Source organism: Equus przewalskii, chromosome 3, assembly GCF_037783145.1.
Source record: "Equus przewalskii isolate Varuska chromosome 3, EquPr2, whole genome shotgun sequence".
Lineage (NCBI taxonomy): Eukaryota > Metazoa > Chordata > Mammalia > Perissodactyla > Equidae > Equus > Equus przewalskii.
In genome coordinates this window covers 118,275,005-118,300,883 of record NC_091833.1, presented here as the reverse complement: position 1 = coordinate 118,300,883, position 25,879 = coordinate 118,275,005, and the positions used below count along the sequence as shown (strand labels likewise).

General features: G+C 41.6%; 1 protein-coding gene across 10 annotated transcripts in view; it reads left to right on the top strand.

Annotated features, from left to right (window-relative positions):
- The window catches only part of NSD2 (nuclear receptor binding SET domain protein 2), an 88,893-nt gene that overhangs the window by 10,662 nt on the left and 52,352 nt on the right, over window positions 1-25,879 (top strand). For 8 of the 10 annotated variants that reach the window (XM_070615225.1, XM_070615218.1, XM_070615220.1 and 5 more), the window contains 2 exons: window positions 15,616-16,241; window positions 19,494-19,656. In XM_070615225.1, coding sequence (XP_070471326.1) covers window positions 15,645-16,241; window positions 19,494-19,656 — 760 coding nt within the window. In that variant the 5' untranslated portion in view covers window positions 15,616-15,644. Of the gene's footprint in view, window positions 1-1,675; window positions 2,042-14,706; window positions 14,875-15,615; window positions 16,242-19,493; window positions 19,657-25,879 lie in introns of those variants that run through there. The other 2 variants (XM_070615222.1, XM_070615221.1) reach the window with 2 other exon arrangements.

Below are 25,879 nucleotides of genomic sequence, written 5' to 3'. Positions count from 1 at the left end.
CAAATGAACTGTATAAAAAGCCTTTTGCAATGGTTAGTTACAGTTGACTGTCATTTCCTTGTTTTTTTCTTGGAGACCTTCCTCTGGGAGCTGGTTGTCTTCCTGCTCCAGACTGGACTCTTCCATAGGCCTGAGGCACAGCTGTACATTCTTACTCTCTGAGATGGACCACCTGTTTTTTGGGTCTCATGTCTTTTGTGATTTACCTTCATTTTTGGTGATATATCTTCTGGTAGTTATCTTAGAATGTGTGGGAGGCAACATTTTTTGAGACTTTGCATGCTACAATGATCTGTTCTGTGCTTATATTTGATTGATAGCTTGGCTGGGCATATAATTTAGATTGAAAATAATTTCTCTCAAAAACTTGAAGACATAGCTTCATTATTTTTGGGCTTTCCATGCGTGTTTTCTCTTTTTAAGAAACCTAACGTTATCAGGGTTTCTGATTCTTTGCATGTGACCCATTATGTCTGTGTCCTGTCCTCTCCCCCTCTCCCCCCGCCCCGGCCCCACCCCGTGTAGGTCTCTTTTGCATTTATTATGCTGGGCACTTGATGAGTCTTTTTGACCTTTTGATTCTGGGACATCTTGAGTTCTTTCTTTCTTTTTTTTTTTTTAAAGGAAGATTAGCCCTGAGCTAACTGCTGCCAATCCTCCTCTTTTTGCTGAGGAAGACTGGCCCTGAGCTCACATCTGTGCCCATCTTCCTCTGCTTTATATGTGGGACGCCTACCACAGCATGGCTTGCCAAGTGGTGCCATGTCAGCATCCGGGATCCAAACCGGCGAACCCCAGGTGGCAGAAGCGGAACGTGCGCACTTAACCGCTGCGCCACCAGGCTGGCCCCATGAATATTTTCATCTTCTCAGTAAGAAACCCCGTACCTATCGAGCAGGCACTCCCCATTCCCACTCATCCCCCAGCCCCTGGTACTTACCATCATACTTTCTGTCTCTGTGGATTTACCTGTTCTGGATGTTTCATTTAAACAGAGTCATACAATATGTGGCCTTTTGTGACTGGCCTCTTTCACTCAGCATAAATGTTTTCACGGTTCATCCATGTTGTAGCATGTCTCAGTGCTTCATTCCTTTTCATGGCTGAATATTCCGTTGTATGGATAGATCGCATTTCTTTTATCCATTTATCAGTTGTTGGACATTTGGGTTGTTTTTTGCTTTTATGAATAATGCTGCTGTGAAAATTCTTGTACAAGTTTTTATATAAACATATATTTTCAGTTCTCTCTTGAGGAGATACCTAGGAGTGGAATTGCTGGGTCACATGGCAACTCTTGTTTAACTTTTTGAGGAACCGCTGGCTTGTTTCCCGCAGCACCTGTACCATTTTATGTGCTCCACCCCAGCGGTGTATGAGGTCCAAAGGTGTGACATATTACACTGAGAATATATAGAGCAAAACTCAGTAACGGGACCAGGAGAGATAGCAACTTCTGTATCATCATAAGGTTAAGATTGGGGTTGCAGGGGAGAGAAGCAGCACAGATGAGTAGGCCCAAGGCTGACATTGAGCTTTGCCTGTGACTCTAAGCTTTTTTGCAGCCAAATGAAACAAGAAACAGTTCAGCTAGAAAGTCTTCATTGTCATAGATGCATTTCTGCAGAGAAGCAAAACTTTTGCTGGAAGTAAATTCTAAATTCTATGAAATAAAGCTTTTCATTAGAGAATTCTTTTGAAGTAGCGGAGTGGTCACTTCCCTCAGCTCCTGCTCTCTAGCAAACTGTACTGATTTTGTTGTTCTTTACATAGAGTTCTTTGATATAAGAATGAAGATCCTGTCATCATTCACTGAAGGCAGAACCAAAATATCTTCCAGATAGATTAGTGTGAAATGTTAGAAAACAAGGGAATGTTAGGGTGTATGTGTATGTAAACTATTTTTGCAAACTTTGATTTTCCATTTAAGTCTCTCTCCTTTCCTTGGAGGAATGACTTGGAGCTTGGTTCCTCTCCTGGCTTGGCTCTGGGGCATGTCCTGAAGGCCTTACTACTGTCCCAGCATCGAGATCTCTTCAAGGTGATTCTCTGCTCAGTTAGATTCACAGAATGAACAGAGTGGGCTGCGGCTGGACATCTGAACAACTGGAAGGGTGGTACAGTGAGGCCTGGTGTGGCTCTGGCATCGGAGCCTTGGGGAAAGGAGCTTTGGGGCTTGCTTAGCCCTGGTCTGGGAGGGACGTTCTTCCTGCCACCTTCTCACCCTCCATCCCATCTTTCTCTTTACTCTTTCCCTAACATATCATATCTATATTTTAAAATCTCTGTCTCTTCCCTCAGGAATATTAGCTCCACAAGAATAAGCTACGTGCTTTGTTTACTGCTCTGTTTCCAAGTGCTGGAACAGGGCCTGGTGCTCAGTGACTAGTTCTGACTGTTGATTGTTCCTTTTGTCCTTCCCTCCACGTTGGGGACCCCTCCTCTATTCCATGTGGCTCTGTAGGGGTCTGCTTAGCTTCCCCAGCCACTTAATCTGTCAGGTCATATTGTATATATTGTGTGAAATGTAAGGAATTAATTACATAATTCTTAAGAGCTTATTACAAAAAGCAGCAATCTGATGCTTAACTCTCCCCACCCCATTCCTGCTTCCTTGGAAAACCACTGATAACTCTGAGCTGTGAGTTTCTGGTTTAACTTCCATATTTTCAGTTTTTTATTTTTTTATTTTGATAACAAAGATTGGCCCTGAGCTAACATCTGTGCCAACCTTCCTTTGTTTTATGTGGTTTGTTGCCACAGTGTGGCTTGACAAGTGGTGCTAGGTCCGTGCCCGGGATCCGAACCTGCGAACCCTGGGCCACCGAAGTGGAGTGTGTGAACTTAACCACTACACTGCTGGGCTGGCCCCTCCATATTTTCAGTTTTTACTCTAAGTGTTTCAGTGTTGTCTTTCCTTTTTACAATGATTATATATTACATTTGTTATTTTAGGACATTTTAAAGGGAAGAATATTTATGAATAAGAGAAATTAAGTTATTAGTCTTCCTTTTTTTTTTTTTTAAAGATTTTATTTTATTTTTTCTCCCCAAAGCCCCCCAGTACACAGTTGTATATTCTTCGTTGTGGGTCCTTGTAGTTGTGGCATGTGGGACGCTGCCTCAGCGTGGTTTGATGAGCAGTGCCATGTCCGCGCCCAGGATTCGAACTGACGAAACACTGGGCCGCCTGCAGCGGAGCGCGCGAACTTAACCACTCGGCCACGGGGCCAGCCCCTAGTCTTCCTTTTACAATAGCACGTCTCTAACATAGATTTGATTCCTCCACATCAGCTTTCCCACCTTTGACATCTGTAACTCTTATTCCTCTGTTGTCTTTGTCCTTGTGGATTTATACTTTTTTTGAAATTCCTTTACTGTCATTTTAATTGGGGTTTCTGGAAGGAATGCAGATAAGTGAGAGAAGGGAAGCCTCATGTTCTTTTTATATATAAAAACTGTTTTAGAATGACCACTCTCCTCTTACTTTTTCATCCTTTTCTTTTAACTTTACATTCTTGCTGCAGTACCTCTTTTAGCATTTCTTTTGTGAAAAGAATATATATAAAACTCCCTTAGTCTTTGCATGTCTGAAAATATATTTTGCCTCACATTTGAAAGATAATTTAAATGGGAAGTTATTTTCCCTTAACACTTTTAGGAGACTCCATCATCTACTCCTATCTGTTGAGGCTAAATAATGGTCTGTGTTACCATTTCTCTTCTTGTACTGAAGTCTGGCAAATTAACTTGTTATTTATGGGTATTTAGGTTTTAAGATTTTCTTTTTATCCCTTCATGTTCTCTAGTTTCAGTATGATGTGTCTAGGTATTGATTTGTTTTTATATGTTTTGCTCAGAACTCTGGGTGCTCTTTTAATTCAAATAGTTGAATCTCCTCTCATCTCTGGAAAAATTTCCATTATTATCCTTTTGAAAATTGCTTTTCTCCCATCCTCCCTAGTCTCTCCTGAAACTCCATTGGAATGTAAGCTCCCTGAGGGCAGAGTATTTTTTTTTTTTTTGGTAGTAAAGTATACATAATATAAAATTTACCATTTTAGGGGCTGGCCCCGTGACTGAGTGGTTAGGTTCGCGTGCTCCACTGCAGGTGGTCCAGTGTTTCGTTGGTTCGAATCCTGGGCACGGACATGGCACTGCTCATCAAACCACGCTGAGGCAGCGTCCCACATGCCACACAACTAGAAGGACCCACAACGAAGAATATACAACTATGTACCGGAGGGGCTTTGGGGAGAAAAAGGAAAAAATAAAATCTTAAAAAAAAAAAAATTTACCATTTTAACCATTTTTAAGTGTACAGTTCAGTGGTAATAAGCACATTCACACTGTTGTGCACCCATCACCACCATCCATCTGCAGAACTTTTTCATCTTACAGAACTGAAACTCTGTACCCTTTAAACACTACCTCTCCATTCCCTTCTCCCCCATTCTCTTGGAACCATCATCCTACTTTCTGTCTCTATGAATTTGATTACTCTAGGTACTTCATATATAAGTGGAATCATACAGTATTGATCCTTTTGTGATTGCCTTCTTTGGCTTAGCATAATGTTTTCAAGGTTCATCCTTGTTGTAGCATGTGTCATAACTTCATTCCTTTTTAAGGCTGAATAACATTCCATTGTATGGATATACCACATTTTATCTATTCCTTTGTTGATTGGAAATAATGCTGCAAATACTGTTTGAGTCACTGCTTTAAATTCTTTTGGATGGGAAGACTTTATTTATTGTTTCTGGAGCAGTTTTAGATTCACTGCAAAATCAAGAGGAAGGTACAGAGATTTCCCCTATATCCCTTGCCCCTCACATGCATAGCCCCGCCCCCCCATTACCAACACTCCCCACCAGATGGTACATCTGTTACGATTGATGAACCTACATTGACACATCATAGTCACCCAAAGTCCGTAGTTTACATTAGGGTTCACTCTTGGTGTACATTCTATGGGTTTGGACAAACGTATAATGACATGTATTCACCATTGTACTATCATACAGAATGGTTGCACTGCCCCGAGAATCCTCTGTGTTCCACCTGCTCATCCCTTCCTCCCCCGAACCCCTGGCAACCACTGATCTTTTTATCTCCTGCATAGTTTTGCCTTTTCTAGAATGTCATAGAGTTGGAATCATACAGTGTGTAGCCTTTTCAGATTGGCTTCTTTCACTTAGTAATATGCATTTAAGGTTCCTCCATGTCTTTCTGTGGCTTGATAGCTCATTTCTTTTCAGTTCTGAATAATATTCCATTATTCCATTGTGTGGACATAAGTTTTCAACTCCCTTGGGTAAACACCAAGGAGTGAGATTGCTGGATCATATGGTAAATGTATGTTTAGTTTTGTAAGAAACCGCCAAACTGTCTTCTAAAGTGGCTGTACCATTTTGCATTCCCACCAACAGTGGATGGGAGTCTCTGTTGTTTCACATACTCTCCAGCATTTGGTGTTGTCAGTGTTCCAGATTTTGGTCATTCTGATAGATGTATAGTGGTATCTTGTTTTAATTTGCATTTCCTTGATGATATATGATGTGGAGCATCTTTTTGTATGCTTATTTGCCACCTGGATACTTTCTTTGGTGAGGTGTCTGTTAAGGTCTTCAGCTCATTTTTTTAGTTGTGTTGTTTATTTTCTTATTGTTGAGTTTTAAGAGTTCTTTGTATATGTTGCATATCAGTCCTTTATCAGATATGTCTTTTGCAGACCTTTTCTCCCGTGTGTGGCTTGTCTTTTCATTCTTTTGACGTTGTTCACAGAGCAGAATTTTTTTTTTTTTTTTTAGTTCTAATTGGCTTTATTCAGTGATTTATGAATAGGGCAGCATCCCATCTAGCAAACAGAGAGATACTCCCAGAAGATTTTTTCTTTTTAAATGAAGTCTTATCACTGATCTCTTTCATGGATTCTGCCTTTGGTGTTATATCTAAAAGGCCAGTGCTAAACCCAAGGTCATCTGGGTTTTCTCCTGTGTTAGCTTCTAGAAGTTTTATTGTTTTGCATTTTACATTTAGGTCTATGATCTATTTTGAGTTATTTTGTGAAGGGTGTAAAGTCTGTGTCTAGATTCATTTTTTTGTATGTGGGTGGATGTCCCATTGTTCTAGCACCATTTGTAGAAAAGGCTTTCTTTGCTCCATTGTCAGAGATCAGTTGAGTATGTTTATGAGTCTCTTTATTCTGTTCCACTGATCTCTTTGTCTGTTATTTTGCCAGTACAACACTGCCTTAATTACCATACCTTCATAGTAAGTCTTGAAGTCAGGTAGTGTCAGTCTTACAGGTTTGTTCTTTTCCTTCTATATTGTGTTGGCTCTTCTGAGTCTTTTGCTTCCCCACATAAACTTTAGAATCAGTTTGTTGATATGCATAAAATAACTTGCTGGGCTTTTGATTGAGATCGTATTTAACCTATAGATCAAGTTGGGAAGAACTGACATCCTGATAATACTGAATCTTCCTATTCATGAACATGGAATATCTTCCCATTTATTTAGTTCTTCTTTGGTTTTATTCATCAGAGTTTTATAGTTTTCCTCATATAGGTCTTATATATTTTGTTAGATTTATTCCTAAGTATTTCATTTTGGGGAGGGTGCTAGTATAAATGGTGTTTTTAATTTCAAATTCCACTTGTTCATTGCTAGTATATAAGGATGTGATTGGCTTTTGTGTATTAGCCTTGTATCCTGTAACCTTGTTATAATTATTTGTATCAGTTCCAAGAGTTCTTTATTATTTGTTTTCAGAGCGTTTTTTGATTCTTTCACATTTTCTGTGTAGATGATCATGTCGTCTGTGAACAAAAGACAGTTTTATTTTCTTCCTTCCCAATCTGTATATCTTTTATTTCCTTTTCTTGTCTTATTGCATTAACTAGGACAGCAGAATATTTTTTATCACATTTTGTTCAATGCTGTAACCCTAGCACCTAAAATTCAGTGTCTGGCACATCGTAAGCACTGTAAATTTTTGAAAGAATGAAACACGAACGTTATGTCTCTTAACCCCTCTTAAATTATATACTTTTTTTTTGAGGAAGATTAGCTCTGAGCTAACTACTGCCAATCCTCCTCTTTTTCCTGAGGAAGACTGGCCCTGAGCTCACATCCATGCCCATCTTCCTCTACTTTATACGTGGGACGCCTACCATAGCATGGCTTGCCAAGCGGTGCCATGTCCACACCTGGGATCCAAACCAGTGAATCCCAGGCCACCAAGAAGTGGAACATGCAAACTTAACAGCTGTGCCACCGGGCCGGCCCCTTAAATATTTTTTATCTATCAGCCGTATGTCTTGGTGATTTGTTTGGATTTGTCTTCTATTATGTATTTAGCTGTGTTCAGTCTGCTATATTCAGTGCAACTATTGAGTTTTTTATTTTAGTGCCTGTTTTTCTTTCCAAATCTGCGATTTTTGAAAAAAATATTTCTTATTCTGTGGAAGACCTTTGATATTACCCTATGCCTAGCTCATTGGGTATTACTCTCTGATGGTGGTGGTTTTGCATGCTGTGTAATCTTTGTCTCCTCGCTCACTTCTGCAGAGAGATCTTCCAGATGTGCTCTGGGCTGTAGAAGCTCCCCTGAGCGGTTTCCCAGCTGCCTTTGCAGGGCCCTGCCAGCTTCATGCATACTAGACCCATTTTTATGTAAGTTTCTTGGCTCAGAATTTGGGGCACCACAGCCTTCTGAGACAGATTTCTTGAGAGTGATTCTGTCTCCCCAATGGCTTCTAGTGGGTTTTTGCTGAGGGCTCAGTCCTGGGCTGGCCAGTGGCAAAGCTCAGATGATGATGGTGCTGTGACAGCAGACACTCTGGTCTGCTCTGGGTGATGCCTGCTCTTTCTCCTCAATGGCTATGACTACCCTGTGGGGCTGGTCCTCTGTCCTCAAGAACTGGAGTGTGGATGAGAGGCTGCAATCACTTGCCATAGTTAGTAAGTGATAGAGCCAGAATTCCAGCCCAGGCAGTGGCCTTCACACTCTGTGCTCCAAACCACTCTAGCCGGCCACTCTCCACACCCTTCTGACCTGCTCTGGGCTATCTGAAGGGAGCCTAGACCCTTGCTTTGTGCCTCAGCTCTGTATTCTGGCTGCCAAGCCCAGCCCTTGAAGCCTGGAGTCCTGCCCCATGGAACCTGAGCCCTATTAGGTTGATTGCTGTTCCCTCTTCATTTCTGGACCCAGAGATTTCCCTTTCTTGCTTTGAATTAGGTGAATTAACTTTTTTCTTTAACGAAATAATTTGGCTGTCTTCACTGGAAATCTCCTGTAATGTGTTAACATAGTGATATAATATTAATAGAGTTTCTGATGTTGAATCATCATTTTTGGATAAACCTTCTTAAGCTGTGGTGTCTTATGTTAATATTGTAATGACTAGGTTTGATTTACTTCTGTTTCGTAATTTTTCTTTTTACAATCATGCTCGACTGAATTTGGCCTGTAGATCTTTTTTGCATTCATTTGTCTGGTTTTCGTATGAGAGTCATGCCAGCCTTGTGTAAAGTTTTGGGAAACTTTCTATTATTTTCTATGTTCTGGAATAATTTAAACAATAGGAGTGATATATTTATGTAATGAGTAATACACAGCACTTGAAAAGACTGAGCTAGACTTGTATATCAACATGGGGAAGTAAAGATATGTTGATCAAATTACAGAGCAAAGGTACAGTACGATAGCATTTATTGAAATACAAACTCCATACGAGAGTTCTGTGTTAATGGATAGATACCATAGACTGGAAGGATGCATAGTAAATTCATGATGAGGATTGCCTTTGGGCGAGAGTAAATGAACTTATGTTTCCAGAATAAGTAGACTGCATGTTTGCTTTATTCATTCATTCTTCACCGCAGACCTGTGGAAGGCAGTACTTGGAGCCAGACTGCTTGTGTCTGGCTGCTGCCCCTCTGTCTTCTAGCTGTATGACTTGGATGTCACAGTCTCTGTAACTGTGAAATGGAATAATAATGCTGCCTTGCAGTGTTATGGGTGTGAAGAGCCAGAACCCGCCAAGAAGCTACTGAGGGCATTTTTTGGTGGTAGGCTGTCTGATTAGATGAGTCTGGCTTCTCACTCCTGGGAGCCCCTGAGGTTCTGGATGTGTTTCCGTTCCTAGTTCTCAGGTGTGGAGGAGTACCACAGAGTAAGCACTGAGTACATATCTGTAGTTGTTGTTATCCAGAGTTCTTTTTTCTTTCATGTAAAAAAGACTTGGGGCAAATGTGGCAGAATGCTAAAAATTGTCATTTTGGAGTGGTGGGTATATGTTTGTCCTCTTGTTCTTTTAAACCCCCCCCCCCCCCCAATATAAGAATGATTGGTTATTGAAGGGTGGTGCGACTCGCCAGTGAAGCTCTCTGGGCTTTTCTTCTGTGGTTATTGGGCTTTTCAGATTTTCTACCTCTTGGTTAGGTTTTATATTTTTCTTGAAATTCTGGACAAAGTGAAAGATTTTCTAACTTATTGGTATAACTTTGGAAAAATCAAAAACCCTAGAAAGATAAAATTAAGTGGTCAGTGACTTGCAGTGCTGTGAAGAAAGTAAAAGCTTGACCTCTCTGGAGGGGCCCTTGCCTTTAAGAGTTCTCATGGGTAGAATCCTGGGAAATAAGCAATCCACAGTCAGATTAGGAGGAAAAAAATGACAAAACACACAAAGAAACAAGCACCAGGAATGAAAATAAAAACAACAGTAGAAACAGACCTCCAAAGACCAGGTATTTAAAAATTATATTTAATATATTCAAGGATTTAAAAGAAACTTGAAAATAACAACAGAAACAAGCAATGTTGAAAAGTGTGGTTCACACACAGGTCGTGATTAATACCGACTTAGGCTTGGAGTTAAATCCTGGTCCCATGATTTCCTAGCCTTGTGACCTTGGGTATGTTCTAAGGGAAGCCAGAAATATGAATTTTTGTGTAAAATATCCCAAACTTTAATTCTTGGCAACTAAACTCTTATCTGTCTATTGGCTCTACTTCTTAGCATTATTTTCTTAGTGGTTGCTCTAGCTAGGATTGCAGTTTGCATCCTTAATTCATCACAGTCTGCTTAGAGTTAATATTGTTCCACTTCATATAAAATACAAGAATCTTGCAACTGTCTAGATTTGTTTGCTCCCTGTCCCATGCTACAGTTGTCATATGTATTATGTGTATTATTATACATGTTAAGTTATAATCCCTACAGTGTTATAAATTTTGCTTAGTTATGTGAATTTTAAAGAAACTAAGAAGAACAAATAGTCTTTTTGTGTGTGTGTGAGGAAGATTGGCCCTGAGCTAACATCTGTTGCTAATCTTCCTTTTTTTGCTTGAGGAAGATTGTCCCTGAGCTAACGTCTGTGACAGTCTTCCTCTATTTTGTATGTGGGACGCCACCACAGCATGGCTTGATGAGTGGTGTATAGGTCCATGCCCAGGATCCAAACCTGCAAACCCAGGCCGCCAAAGTGGAGCACACAAACTTAACCAGGCCAGCCCCCAAAATAGTCTTTTATATTTACTCATACATTCACCATTTTTGGTGCCCTTCATTTCTTCCTAAAGATCTGAGTTTCAGTCTGCTCTCATTTCCCTTTAACCTGAAGAGCTTCCTTTAGCATTTCTTGTAGTGTAGATCTGCTGGTAACAGCTTCTTGGTTTTTATTTCTCTTCAAATATATTTTGTCTTTATTCTTGAAGGATATTTTTTCTGGATATCAAATTCTAGGTGGACAGTTGGTTTTTTCCCCCGTTACTCAAAACATGTTCTTTCGCTGTCTTCTGGCCTGTTTCTTGTGGGAAATAAATGATCATACACATGATAGTTTTTTGTGTAATTGGTCTTTTTTTCTTCTCACTGCTTTTGAGATTTTCTCTTTATCTTTGTTTTTCAGCATTTTGACTGATGTGCACCTGGGTGGGGTTTTTTGGTTTTTTGGGTTTTTTTATTGAGTTCATAATGGTTTTACATCAGCGTGAGCTTTCAGTTGTACATTCTTTCTTTCTTTCTTTCTTCTTTTTTTTTTAAGATTTTATTTTTCCTTTTTCTCCCAAAGACCCCCAGTACATAGTTGTGTATTTTTAGTTGTGGGTCCTTCTACTTGTGGCATGTGGGTTGCTGCCTCAGCGTGGCTTGATGAGTGGCATCATGTCTGCGCCCAGGATTCTAACCAGTGAAACCCTGGGCTGCCAAAGTGGAGTGCGTGAACTTAACTACTTGACCACGGGGCCGGCCCCTGTACATTCTTTCTTTTTTATATTATTATTATTATTTTTTATTGAGTTAATGATAGGTTACAATCTTGTGAAATTTCAGTTGTACATTATTGTCTGTCAGTCGTGTTGTAGGTGCACCCCTTCACCCTTTGTGCCCACCCCCCACCCCACCTTTCCCCTGGTAGCCACTAATCTGTTCTCTCTGTCCACATGTATAAATTCCTCATATGAGTGGAGTCATACAGAGATTGTCCTTCTCTGTCTGGCTTATTTCACTTAACATAATTCCCTCAAGGTCCATCCATGTTGCAAATGGGACAATTTTGTTCTTTTTTATGCCTGAGTAGTATTCTGTTGTATATATATACCACATCTTCTTTATCCAATCATCAGTTGATGGGCACTTAGGTTGCTTCCACATCTTGGCTATTGTAAATAATGCTGCAATGAACATAGGGGTGCATGGAACTTTTGGAATTGCTGATTTCAGGTTCTTTGGATAGATACCCAGTAGTGAGATAGCTGGGTCATATGGTAGTTTTTAATTTTTTGAGGAATCTCCATACTGTTTTCCATAGTGGCTGTACCAGTTTGCATTCCCACCAGCAGTGTGTGAGGGTTCCCTTCTCTCCACACCCTCTCCAATATTTGTTATTTTTAGTCTTAGTGATTATAGCCATTTTAACAGGCATAAGGTGGTATCTTAGTGTAGTTTTGACTTGCATTTTCCTGATGATCAGTGATGTTGAACACCTTTTCATGTGTTTATTGGCTATCTGTATATCTTCTTTGGAAAAATGTCTGTTCATCTCCTCTGCTGGGTGGGTTTTTTTTGATATTTATCCTGCTTGGAGTTTGCTGAACTTCTTGAACTTGTAAATTTGTCTCACTAAATTTGGGAAAGTTTTCTGGCTTTTTTTTTTCCCCCAAACATTTTTTCTGTCCAATTCTTTCCCTCCTCTCCTTCTGGGTGGAAGTGGGAATCCAGGCGTTTTGATATGGTTCTATTGATTGCTGAAGCTCTGTTCTCTTTTTTTTTTTTTAAGATTTTTTTCTCTTTTTTAGGCAAGATAATTTTTACTGATCAATTTTCAAGTTTCCTGACTCTCATATCTATTATGCTATTAAGCCCATTCAATGATTTTTTTTTATTTCAGTTATATTTCTGTTATAGAATGTCCATTTGGCTTTTTTTCATTGTTTTTGTTTCTTTGTTGCTATTTCCAATTTATTATTTTGAATATTTTTTCCTTTCTGTCCTTGAGCATGGTTATAATAGAACTTTGAACTCCTTATCTGCTGAATTTCAGTATTTGGGCCATCTCAGGATTGGTTTCTCTTGTTTCCCTGTTTCTTCATGTGTTTAGTAATTTGGGGTTATATCCTGGATATTGTGAATGATATGCTTTAGACACTCTGGATTCTATGTTCCCCTTAAGAGTGGTCTTTATTTTTTATTTTTTTAAAGATTTTATTTTTTTCCTTTTTCTCCCCAAAGCCCCCCGGTACATAGTTGTATAGTCTTCGTTGTGGGTCCTTCTTGTTGTGGCATGTGGGACGCTGCCTCAGCGTGGTTTGATGAGCAGTGCCATGTCCGTGCCCAGGATTCGAACCAACGAAACACTGGGCCGCCTGCAACAGAGCACGCGAACGTAACCACTCGGCCATGGGGCTGGCCTCAAGAGTGGTCTTTATTTTTAATTGTGCTAAGATACATAGAAAATTTGCCATCTTAACCATTTTACATGTACAGTGCAGTGGTATTAAATACATTCATGTTGTTTTGCAGCCATCAGCACCATCTGTCCCCATAACTCTTTTCGTCTTGCAAATCTGAAATTCTTTACCTATTAAACAACAACTCCCTGTTCCCCCCTCCCCTACCCCCCAACAACCTCCATTCTGCTTTCTGTCTCTATGGATTTGACTCCTCTAGGACCTCATAGAAGTGGAATCACACAGAATCTGTCCTGTTGTGACTGGCTCATTTCACTCAGCATAATGTCCTCAAGGTTCATGCATCTTACAGCACGTGCAAGAATTTCCCTCTTTCTTTAAGGCTGGAATAACATTGCATGGTGTGGATGGACTACATTTTGGTAATCCATTCATCTGTTGATTGACATTTGGGTTGCTTCCACATTTCAGTTATTGTGAATAATACTGCTGTAAACATAGGTGTACAGATATGTCTCTGAGACCCTGATTTCAGTTCTTTTGGGTATTACCCAGAAGTGGAATTGCTGGCTCACGTGGTAAGTTTTAGTTTAATTTTTTGAGGAACCTTCATACCATTTTCCACAGTGGCTGCACCATTTTACACTCCCACCAACAGTGCACAAGAGTTCCAGTTTCTCCACATCCTCGTCAACACTTGTTGTTTTGTGTTTTTTTGATAGTAGCCATCCTCGTGGGTGTGAGGTGGTATCTCATTGTAGTTTTGGTCTTTAGAGTGGTGTTTTGAGTTGTTTTTGTATAGCAACTAGAGTCTCCTTTCAGTCATTTTACAAGCTAGGCTACTTGGATTCTGCCTCATACATGTGTCAGCCTCAAATTTGGGCTGAGCTTATATGCGGAATTCGGCCCTTCCCTTCCTGGCTCTCTCCTGTTAGAAGTGCTCCCTTTTGTACAGCTGTTGCGGTTCCCTCAGGCTCTCCTCAGGCACAAAACTAAGAACCCGGACATTGGCCCAGCACTGCTCCTTTCTTTAAGAGGTGACCTCCATTTATCTTCCTGCTTTTGGTCTCTCTCCAGTGCCGTCAGGTAGTTGATTTTTATATTTTTGTCCAATTAGTCTGACATGAGCTAGAATAGGAACCTACTCTGATTTACTTTTAAGAAAAATATTGTGTGAGTCACACACAACACCTTTATATGTGTTCAGGTGTTAAAAGATTGTCTTGGGCATGTGAAGCTAAACTGGAACTTGGAGTTGTTAAATTTGCTCTCTTTTCTTCTGTCCCTGCCTCAGCTGTCTGGCTTCCACCCCATTTGTTTCTGTGGAAACTGCAGATTGCAGTCATTGGCAGCCCCTTATTGCTGCACATTAGTTTCTCCACCTCAACACTACTGGCATTTTTGGCCAGATAGTTCTTTGTTGTAAGGGCTGTCCTGTGTGTTGAAGGATGTTTAGCAGCATCATGACCCCTCCCCAGTAGATGTCAGTAGCAGTCCCCAGGTGGTTGGTAACCAAAGATGTTTCCAGACAGTGTCAATGTCCCTGGGGAGCAAAATCATCCCCAGTTGAGAACTGCTCCTGTACATCGGTGGGCAGCTCCAGTCCTTACCCTCAACTTCTCCCCAGAGTCTGATGCTCTTGGTTGCCACCTTCTTGGGAGCGTGTCATTGGTGGCTGTCATTTTGCACTCTTGGCAGGTGTCTTCCCAGCTGGAATGGGTGCCTCCCTGTTTCTTATTTCTAGCCACCCTTTGGAGTTTTGGCACTTTCATTGGCTGTCCCTGACTGGGGACTGTAGCTGTACAGTGAAGACTCCACATCACCACATTGCAGCCAGAGAAGTCTTCCTAAAACCACCCCCCAGCTGCACTTGGGCCTCATGTGGCCGGCGTGCCATGTTGCAAGTAGTGCATGTTGTGGCTCAGCAGTGTTGCCCTCAACTAGTTCATCTTCAGGTGATGGCTAAATAAAATTTACCATTACTGCAGTGCTCCTTGTGATAAGCATGTAATTTGGGCCTGAGCCAGAAGGAGGAGGGGGATAGAGATTGGAGTACTAGCCTGAGCATAAACCAGAGCTGATGCAGGGTGCTTGCTCACTTTCTAACTTTTGGCTTTTTGGCAACGGCTCCCCCCACCCCCACAATAGTCTAGAACTAATACTGTGCCAAGCATTGAAAGATCTGGTTTTAAACTTTGCTGACCAGGTAACCTTGGGTGCATCGCTGAACCTCTGCCTGGGAGTCCTCCTCAGCTGTGACAAAAGGACTGTTTGTTTTGTTTTTAAAAAAGCTCTTGTCTTTTATCCTTTTGCACGGGACTGGCTTTGTGTTAGCTGCCTCTGGCACGTATACCTGTGACAGGTGGTAATCTCCGTTTGAAGAGTGATTAAGGAGATTGAGTGTTGCGTCCATGGCCACATTGCTTGTTAGTGGTGATGGCACGACTTAAGTTTCCTTGCCTGACTTGTGTTCTCCTTCTTAAAAATTATTCGTATTGCTTTCCTTTAGCTTTATCATTTTGTGATTCTGTCATTTTTGTAATATTAGAACTGCCTCCTGTGACCTAAATCATTATGTAAAACATCATAAATTGCCTCAAAAAAAACCCCCACAAAGCTGTAGGGGTGTTGGCATACTTATCTTGGGTTTTAAATATAATATGTTTCTTTTTCTTTTGTTTTTTTTAATATTGTAGTGTTCTAAGAACGGAAGCATCTGGGCTGAATGGAATTTAGCATCAAAAAAAATCCTCTTTCTGTTCAGAAAGTTGTAAAGTGCATAAAGATGAAGCAGGCACCAGAAATCCTTGGCAATACAAATGGAAAGACACAGAACTGTGAAGTGAATCGCGAATGTTCTGTATTCCTCAGCAAAGCCCAACTTTCTACCAGTCTACAGGAGGGGGTCATGCAGAAATTTAATGGTCACGATGCACTTCCTTTTATTCCAACTGAGAAGCTGAAAGATCTAACTTCTCGTGTGTTTAATGGAGAACCCGGTGCTCATGATGCCAGATTGCGTTTTGAGTCCCAGGAAATGAAAGGAATTGGGACACCACCTAACACTACCCCTATCAAAAATGGCTCTCCAGAAATTAAGCTGAAAATCACCAAAACATACATGAATGGGAAACCTCTCTTTGAATCTTCCATTTGTGGTGATGGTGCTGCTACTGTGTCCCAGTCAGAAGAAAATGGACAAAAACCAGAAAATAAGGCAAGAAGGAACAGGAAGAGAAGCATAAAATATGACTCCTTGCTGGAGCAGGGCCTTGTGGAAGCAGCTCTGGTGTCCAAGATCTCGGGTCCCTCAGATAAAAAGGTATTTATGAGGAGTTCTGTCAGGGATAGGGTGGGGTGCAGCAGTCAGTTCCTGTGAACAGAAGAACCATGTGAGGACACCTCCATATGCTGGGTGGCGAGGGTGGAGGTGGGAACAGGCTACTTGTGTCTGCTCTCCAACTCACCTTGTCTACACATGGTCGATGATGAAGCCTTGGCTGTGACTTGGGCTCCCAGCTCCAGGATACCCCGATGTTGCCTCCTTTAGGCCTCACAGCAGTTGCTGAGCCATTTGTGAAGCCTAGGGAGGTTAACTAAGTGTTAAAGACTGAAATGGCTAACAAGAGGTAAAACTAGTTTCTGAACCCAGTTCTGGCCAGTTCCAGAGCCCTTGACCTTCAGTCTATACTGTTTTCCTGGATCTCCTCTCCAAAGATGTCCTTTAGCCTGATTATGGTCAGTGGAGTTGCACTGGGATCTAGCATGAGGCTTCTTCAATCTGTACCATCTACTAAGGAGTGGGAAGTGGGAAGCAGGGCTATGCCGTGCAGAAGCGCTCCTGTCATCCTTCCCACATGGTTCACTGTCCCCTCGAGGAGGTTCACTGTCCAAAGGGTTTGTCTCCTTGAGGATTGGAGCTGTGTCTTACACCTTCATGTTCTTGGTTCCAGCACAGAGCCTGACACTTAACACTTGTGAATGAGCATTCACTCATCAAAGGCTGGGATGGAGAACCCTAACTTATGATGAAAGAACATGGTGGTTTATATCACCAGGCCTTAAAGTGACACTCAGGATGGCCCACCACTTAAATGGGTGTCAGCCATATAAAACAGCCAGGGAAGCTTGGCCTTGGCAGAAGGAACTAAGGAAGGTGCCACAGCCTCCCCTGTTCATCTAGGGGTTGACAGTCTAGATGAACAAGGTCTACAAGGCATCTGATATTCTTCGGGCTTTAGTTGAAGCTCCAGGTGCACTTGCAGGAGTGGGGAGAGGGAACTTAAAACAGTTTGGGTTGGTATCATCACCAGTGTTGGAATATTTAGTTTAAAATTATAGTTGAGGAATTTTATTTACGATTTCTACAGATAGGAGGGGAAAGATCCAAAATTTCCTGGAAATTGTTAAAATAATGAAGAACTGTGAGGGTTTTTTTTTTTTTTTGAGGAAGATCAGCCCTAAGCTAACATCTGCTGGGGATCCTTCTCTCTCTTTTTTTTTTTTTTTTTTTAAAGATTGGCACCTGAGCTAACACCTGTTGCAAATTTTTTTTTCTTCTGCTTTTTCTCCCCAAATCCCCCCATACATAGTTGTATATTTTAGTTGTGGGTCCTTCTAGTTGTGGCATATGGGACGCCGCCTCAGCATGGCCTGATGACCGGTGCCATGTCCACGCCCAGGATCTGAACCAGTGGAACCCTGGGCCACCAAAACAGAGCGCACAAACCCAACCACTTGGCCACGGGGCTGGCCCCCGATCCTCCTCTTTTTGCTGAGGAAGACTGGCCCTGAGCTAACATCTGTGCCCGTCTTCCTCTACTGTATGCATGAGGTGCCCGCCACAGCATGGCTTGACAAGTGGTGCATAGGTCCACACCTGGGATCTGGACCTACAAACCCCAGGCTGCTGAAGTGGAACATGCAAACTTAACCCCTGCACCACCAGGCCAGCCCCCTGCTTTGAGGGTTTAAAAAGATGCTTTTTGAGTGCTTAGGAGCTATTTGGCTATTTCTAATATAATTATAATGGCAATTTTTTAAAAGACTAGCTTGGTGACTTGGGCTGATTCACTGGTTTTTGAAGTGCCCATGGTTGTGGTGAACCTCATTCTTTCATGAGGAAGAGGCTGGTGCCAGTTATTCCTAGTTCTGCTGTGTGGGTTTGTTAAAACTTGGGGAAGTCACCTGAATTTTGTCTCCCTGTCTTCAGAATGAGGACAATAATACTCATTCTCAGGGGGTTGTCATGTGGCTTAGATGACAAATGTAAGCCTGGGATGCTTGTGGAATAATCTGAGACTTATCTTTTTTTGGCTGAGGAAGATTCGTCCTGAGCTAACATCTGTGCCAGTATTCCTCTATTTTGTATGTGGGTTGCTGCCACAGCATGGCTGCTGATGAGTGGTGTAGGTCTGTGTGTGGGAACCGAATCCAGGCTGCTGAAGCAGAGTGCACTGAACTTAACCACTAGGCCATGGAGCTGGCCCTGAGACCTATCATCTTTTGAAAGTGTGTAATGTGACAGCTCTGTGCTAGCCTGCACCATCATGTACTCTGATCTTTTTTTTTGAAGAAGAAGATTAGCCCTGAGCTAACATCTGCTGCCAATCCTCCTCTTTTTGCTGAGGAAGACTGGTCCTGAGCTAACATCCATGCCCATCTTCCTCTACTTTATATGTGGGACACCTACCACAGCATGGCTTGCCAAGCAGTGCCATGTCCGCACCCAGGATCCTAACCGGCAAGCCCTGGGCTGCCAAAGTGGAATGTGCAAACTTAACCAGTGCACCACCAGGCCAGTCCCCGTGTACACTGATCTTGGTAACAACCAGTGAGATTTCAAGGTTTGCAGATAGGGAAACTGAGGCCCAAAGTTGTTCAGCAATTTGCCCAAGTATGTGGAGCTCTTAGGAGGAGGCTCAGGAATTCACTCAGGAGGAGGTCAAGGGCCATGCTGACTGTGCTTTTCTGGAGAGCAGAACCAAGAGTGGTGTGGGCAGGAGGTTGCTGTTGTCAGGTCTTTAGCCTCCTGACTGACCTGTGTTCTAAGATGGAGAAACTGAGCCTTAGAAGGCCTCAGGACTCAGATCACAAGTGGTAGAACTGAGACTCACTCCCAGGCCCTCTTAATGTCCTTACCTTTTACACACTGGGTCCTTTCATGTTGGATGATGCATATGCTCCAGAGAATTGATATCAGTCAAACATGTGACTGAGGGGCAGGAGGGTCACAGTATGGATTCGGGATTCCTTGAGAATGTCTCCTCTGATCAGGTAAGTAAGGCATTGTTAAAGACCATCCACCAGGCCAAAGAAATAGATTTATGTAGAGAACTTCATAAGGTTGAGCACCTACTGTGTGCCAGGCACTGTGCTGACCCTGTAGCTGAGGGGAAGAGACAGTTTTGATAAAGTGATAGCAGGGTTATCATCTGAAAAACAGTGAGGAGAGCATGTTCCTTTTGTGGGGGGATGTGTTTTGAACTTCTATCCTGGTTAATCCTTGGATAGAAGGATGGATTTAGGGGTAGTTGTTGGATGTATTAGTATGTCTTGTGTTGTTCATTTTCAGATTCCAGCTAAGAAAGAGTCCTGTCCAAGTACCGGCAAAGACAAAGACCACCTGTTGAAATATAATGTTGGTGATTTGGTGTGGTCCAAAGTGTCCGGTTACCCTTGGTGGCCATGCATGGTTTCTGCCGATCCACTCCTTCACAGCTATACCAAACTTAAAGGTATTGCATTTTGGGCTGTTTTTTTTCTCTTCTGTACTTAATCTTTCTCATCTCCAAACTTTTTTTTTTTGTCAGGAATATTGGCCCTGAGCTAACATCTGTTGCCAGTCTTCCTCGTTTTTTTGCTTAAGGAAGATTGTCACTGAGCTAACATCTGTGCCAATCTTCCTCTATTTTATGTGGGATGCTGCCACAGTGTGGCTGGTCGGGCAGTGCTAGGTTTGTGCCTGGGATCCGAACCTGCGAACCCTGGCCACTTGAAGTGGAGCGTGCGACCTTAACCACTTTGCCACTAGGCTGGCCCCCTCCAAACTTCTTTCTTACTCTTACTTAAACAGGTCTCCTGTGGTTCTGGTTCTTTTTTTTTTTATTGTGTTAAAATACACATAACGCAAAATTTACCATCTTATACATAACATAAAATTTGCCATTTACCGACCTGTGTATCTGAAGGAGTCTTTTGAATGTCTCTTTGTTCCAGCTACTGGGATTAATTACCTCAACTTTAATTTCATTACATCTTCCCCTTGATTTAGAGTTAAATAATTCCTGTAGTCTACAACAGCCTTTCTGAATGACATTCAGACACACTACCATTTTTATCCATCACTCTCTTCCTGTTTCTTTACTCCTGGGCCCTTCACTCTGCTTAAGCACTTTTACTCTTGCTTAAGACACTGCAGTATTATTCTCCAAGTTGAGGCATGGGTTCTAGAGTCAGCCTGCATGCAGGAGTCCAACTCAACTGGTTGATCTGGTAGTGAACTACTTAATTTCTTTAAACCTTAGTTTCCCTATATATGAAAAAATGAGGCTGGTGATAACACCACTTGTTTGGAAAGGGCTTAACGCAGTGACTAGTGAGGGCTCAGATATTAGCGATTGTTGTCATCCTCTTTTTTTACTTTTAAAACCTGAATTTTTATTGTAACTGTCTCCTTTCCCCTGATCACCTCTAGGGCCCTTTCCTGAAAATATTCCTGTTTGACGAGTTATTTCCGCTGCGGGATCCTAGTGTTTGGCCATTTAATTTTAATAACTTTGTACCTATTTTTAGTGCCTTTATGTCACCACCTATTCCTCCAGTTTTCACAACAATGCCAAGTGGTTACACGTGGATTCTACCTTGTTTTTATGTGAAATATTTATTGTTTACTCTTTTTTTTTTTTTATTTAAAAACTTTTCAAGCCCACTGTTCAAAGTGGAGTAGTACAGTGGACACCCATCCACTCTCACCTAGATCTGTTGCCCTTAAACATTTTGTTTTACCTGCTCCACCTCTTTCTTTCTATATATAAACACACTCCCCTTTGCCACCTCATCTGAATGTAGGCTGTAGACGTCATGGCGCTTCACCCCTAAATATGTCAGCAGGATCTTCTAAGAACAAGGACAGCTTCCCAACCAACCCAGCACCCCAACCACATTTAAGAAAACATTACATTAGTAACATCCATCGTTAGTAATCCTTGCTCAGATTTCCCCAGTAATCTTCAGTGTTTCCCATACCTGCTTTTTTCCTCGCTCTGAGATTGATCAGGGTACCTGTGTTGTGGTAGGCTGTCATGTCTCTTCAGGCTCCTGCAGTCTAGAACAGCACTCCCTGCTCCCAGCCCCTTTCTTCTTGACTGCTCTGGTCTCTTGTGATCAGATTCAGGTCCTCAAGGCTAGGCAGGAGCACCATGGAGGTGTTATTGTGGGAAGGGGCTCACACTTGTCCCTTTACTGAAGGCCTTTGTGCAGGAAGAAGGGGTGCAACGCCAACAGTGCTTCTCTAGGAGTTGTTTTGGGATGCAGGGGAGGGAGCCCTTGTAATCACAAGCAAATCACTTTCAGAAAATTGATAATGTGTGTTTGAAAAGCAGTTCAGAAGGGAGACAGCCAGGGTGAACACTCTCCAGATGGAAGGAGATTCAGATGACCTTTGAAAAGAAAGGAGGTCAGAGGAGGCTGGGAGAAGAACATGAGGGTAACGGAAGGACACATGCACTAGTTGAATTGCATCAGGAGCTCCTGGTGTCAGATGTCCCACATCCCAGTAGGTGGTGGCCAACAGAACTCTCCAGTGGAAAGGCACGGTCTCTTTTTGTCATTAATGAATGATCTGTCGCCATGCTTGGAGACCAGGTTCCCTTATAACCTTTCCCTGTAGTTTTAGCACTCCTTGATGATCCATTGGCTTTATAAAATGGTAACTGTCCATTTTTATCAGACTTTCCGTGTTTAGTTAGCTGACAGTTTTCTGTGAAAGTGAGCTCCCTCCTAAAAGTAATTAGTTAGGTATTACAGTCCTTACTCTTTTTAATGTTCAGGTTGTCCCAAATTTGGCCAGTGGGAGTCCAATTAAGTCCTTTTCAGCTGTGTCCTTTTGACATGTCTCCATCAGCACTTCCTTACATGTGGCCCAGTGAGGTGTTCTAGGCTCATTTTGTACCTTATTTATCCCACTCCTGGAATTGGCCATTTCTTGGAGGAAACCTGGGGGCTTTTAGTAGAGTATGGTATGTAGAAGCCCAGATCCTGGGCACTGGTTGTGTTCATTGCTACAGGAAATGGAGAATCTACCAGAGATGTGTGAAGTAGGTCTCCAGGCAGTGCTGAGACCTGGCTCCAAGTGGAACTCTTGGGTCCATTTATAATTCCCTGACACTTGGTGTTCAGCACCCCCATGGTGGGAGTGAGATGGCGAATGAAGGGCATGCTTTAGGGGTTTAGGTGTCCTTGTTGGAGAAGGACAGGGACATGAAGAAGGGATGGCTTCTGGCATGGTGCTGGCTGAGCACGGGGTCTTGTGAAGCAGGCACTTTTTTTTCCTGTAAGATGGAACTCCCTCACCCTACCCCCTATTTCCACACCAAATTTCCTTTCTTTCTTTCCTTCTTTCCTTTGTTTGTTTGTTTGTTTCTCTCTCTCAATCTCTCTCTTTCTTTCTTTTTCTTCTTTTTATTGATCATGCTTGGGATTTATAGATATACTTGAATCTTGATCTTAGTAATGCACTTAAATTTTCAAAATTGAAATATAACGTACATGCAGAAGGGAACACAACTCATAAGCTGCAGCTCAATCTAGATTCTTTTGAAAGTTTAAATTTCCCTTGAAAATCTAAGTTAATGAAAGTCTTAATAGCATTTTTGTGATATATAGCAGCAGAACTTGTCTTGGCTGCTGCCTACCAGGGCATCTAGATGGACTGGCAACTTTGAGGCCTGACGCTTTAAGTCGAAAACAGAAGATAAATATATGTCTTAGATAGTATACTATGAAGAAAACTGGATTCTCTTGCATCTGAGAGCTTCACCATCTCCTGGCACACCTGGATCCTACTATTCTTCTCTTTAGATAACTGGGGTCTGGAATCAAGTAATTTTCTGTTGTGGAAGTTTTTGCTGTCGCTTTTTCTGTGTTATAGAAGGGAACCCTCATTGCTTTATTTCTAAATTCGAGAATTTTCTAAAAATATTACAGGTAATCTGGCTTTCTCATGTCTTGGGGTATTTTATAGTATAATCTCCTCACAGATTTTTTTCCTTTTTGCTTGTTCTATCAGCTACTAAGAGAGGTATTAAAACCTTGCACTTAGATAGTGGATGTGGCATTTTCTACTTGTAATTTTATTGGTTTCTGTTTTACCTATTTTGGGTCTCTGGTGCCCCCCAGGGACTGAACCAGGAAACTCAAGCATAGTGATGCTTGTCCTTTGTTTCCCAGGGAACTCTGTGGTCTCATGTCCTTATGACTTTGTCCCTGCGCTGTGCTTGTTTCTGTAGACACTTGGCCTTGTCTCCTTCTTTATGGCTTCTTTTCCTCCCTGGAGCCTCAGCTCTGGGCAGCCTTGTCTCTTTGTGAGGTCCATTCTGCGTGCCTGAATTGTGATTGTCAACTCAAAGGCTTCACAGAATCTGGAGAGAGACTCTGACTTAGTCTAGCCCAGAGGGTCAGGAGTCAGCTTGAGTCTGATGGGCCGTGATGGGGAGGAAAGGAACGTAGTGCAAAGTTAAGTACCTGGGCTGTTGGTGGAGGCCAGGTTCTCTTAGAAGGGGATGTGGGTCGGGGAGTCAGTACAAGTATTTCATACCAACTGTGGTTAATGAACATCAGAAATCAGCAGGGAAGGAAGGATTACTAATAAATGGTGCCGGGACAACTGATTAATTATGTGATAAAACAATGAGATATTCACCCTCAACTTAGATCAAAATAAAATTTATGTAGATTAAAGAAACCCATAAAAATAGGAGAAAATTGAGTTACATTGTTACCAAATTTCTGGGCAAGAAAGAACTTAGAAAATGTTACATTTATTTTACAAATTTGAGATTAGACTATAGTATTCTTCCCTGATTTTTTCTACCTCACATGTAGGGGGGATTTTTCTGTGTCGTTAACTATTTATAAAAAATCTAAGTTCATAGTATTTCATCACATGTACTGTAACAGATTTTCTTTTTCTTTTTTTTTTTTTTTGGGTGAGGAAAACAAAAGCCCTGAGCTAACATCTGTTTCCAATCTTCCTCTTTTTGCTTGGGGAAGATTGTTGCTGAACTAAGGTCTGTGGCAGTCTTCCTCCGTTTTGTACGTGGGATGCCACCACAGCATGGCTTGATGAATGGTGCATAGGTCTGCCCTGGGGATCCAAACCCGTGAACCCCAGGCCACTGAAACAGAGCATGTAAACTTAACCACTACTATACCACCACTGGGCCGGCCCCTGTAACAGATTTTCTTTATTATGCAAATGCTATGATATATATCTATATTCATTTTCGTGACCAAGGAAAGTTCTTTCAAAGTATTAAAGTAACGGAAGAAGTCACAAATCCTTTGATATATTTTTTAATCTTAGCTGTTTTAAAATCGAAGAATTATATATACTTATAAACACATCAAATTGTATGGAGAGGTTAATAGTGGAAAAATAGTCTTCTCCCCTACCCAGAGGTAACTACTGTAGTCCCCCCATATCCAAGGTTTCACTTTCCACAGTGCAATTTCAGTTATTAACGGTCAGCTGTGGTCTGAAAATACTAAATGGAAAATTCCAGAAATAAACAATTGACGAGTTTTAAATTGTGAGCCTTTCTCGGTAGCATGATGAAATCTTGCTTAGTCCATCCGGGACTTGAATCATCCCTTTGTCCAGTGGATGCATGCTGTATGTGCTACCTGCCCATTAGTCACTTAGTAGCCTTCTCAGTTATCATATCGATGGTAGCTGTATTGCAATTGTGTTCAAGTAACCCTTATCTTAATAATGCCCCAAAGCACTGGAGTAGTGATGCTGGCAATTAACGTATGCCGCAGAGAAGCTGTAAAGTGTTTCTTTTAAATGAAAAGGTGAAAGTTCTTGACTTAAGGAAAGAAAAAAAAAATGTATGCTGAGGTTGCTAAGATCGTCGGTAACTTTTATTATGGTGTATTGTTATAATTCTTTTTTATTATTATTTATTGTTATTAATCTCCTCCTGTGCCTAATTTATCAATTAAACTTTATCCTGGGTATATATGTATAGGAAAAAAAATGGTATATATAGGGATTGGTACTATCCACTTTTTCAGGCAGCCACTGAGCGTCTTGGAATGTATTTACCCACAGATAATGGGAGCACTACTGTATGTTTATCTCTTTGAATATTTTCTAGCTTTAACTACTATTTAACTCACTGTTTTGGGGGGTTTTTTGTGTGTGTGAGGAAGATTCGCTCTGAGCTAACATCTGTTGCCAATGTTCTTTTTTTTTGCTTGAGGAAGATTGTCTCTGAGCCAACATCTGTGCCACTCTTCCTTCATTTTGTATGTGGGATGCTGCCATAGCTTGGCTTGATGAGTGGTGTATAGGTCCATGCCCGGGATATGAACCTGCGAACCCTTAGCCACCAAAGTGGAATGCGCATACTTAACTACTACGCAACGGGGCTGGCCTCAACTCACTGTTTTTATTTCATCAAACAGAAGTGTTTACGTAATTTTGGCTATGTACATCATACAGTGGAAAACCAAGTTGTATTCTGTAATTGCATTTTCTTGCTTGTACAATCTTTTTTTCCCCCCACCGAGTTAATTATTGCCTTTCTTTCTAAATCATATACTTTGCTGTTCACACAGTCTTAATTTTTTCCAAGTATTCGTTTCTCTGTCCTCAAAACTCATCCTTATTATGTAGTTAGTTTCTCCTATTGGGGAAAAAAATGAAAAGCTGTGTTTGATTCCCATTTTCCTGTT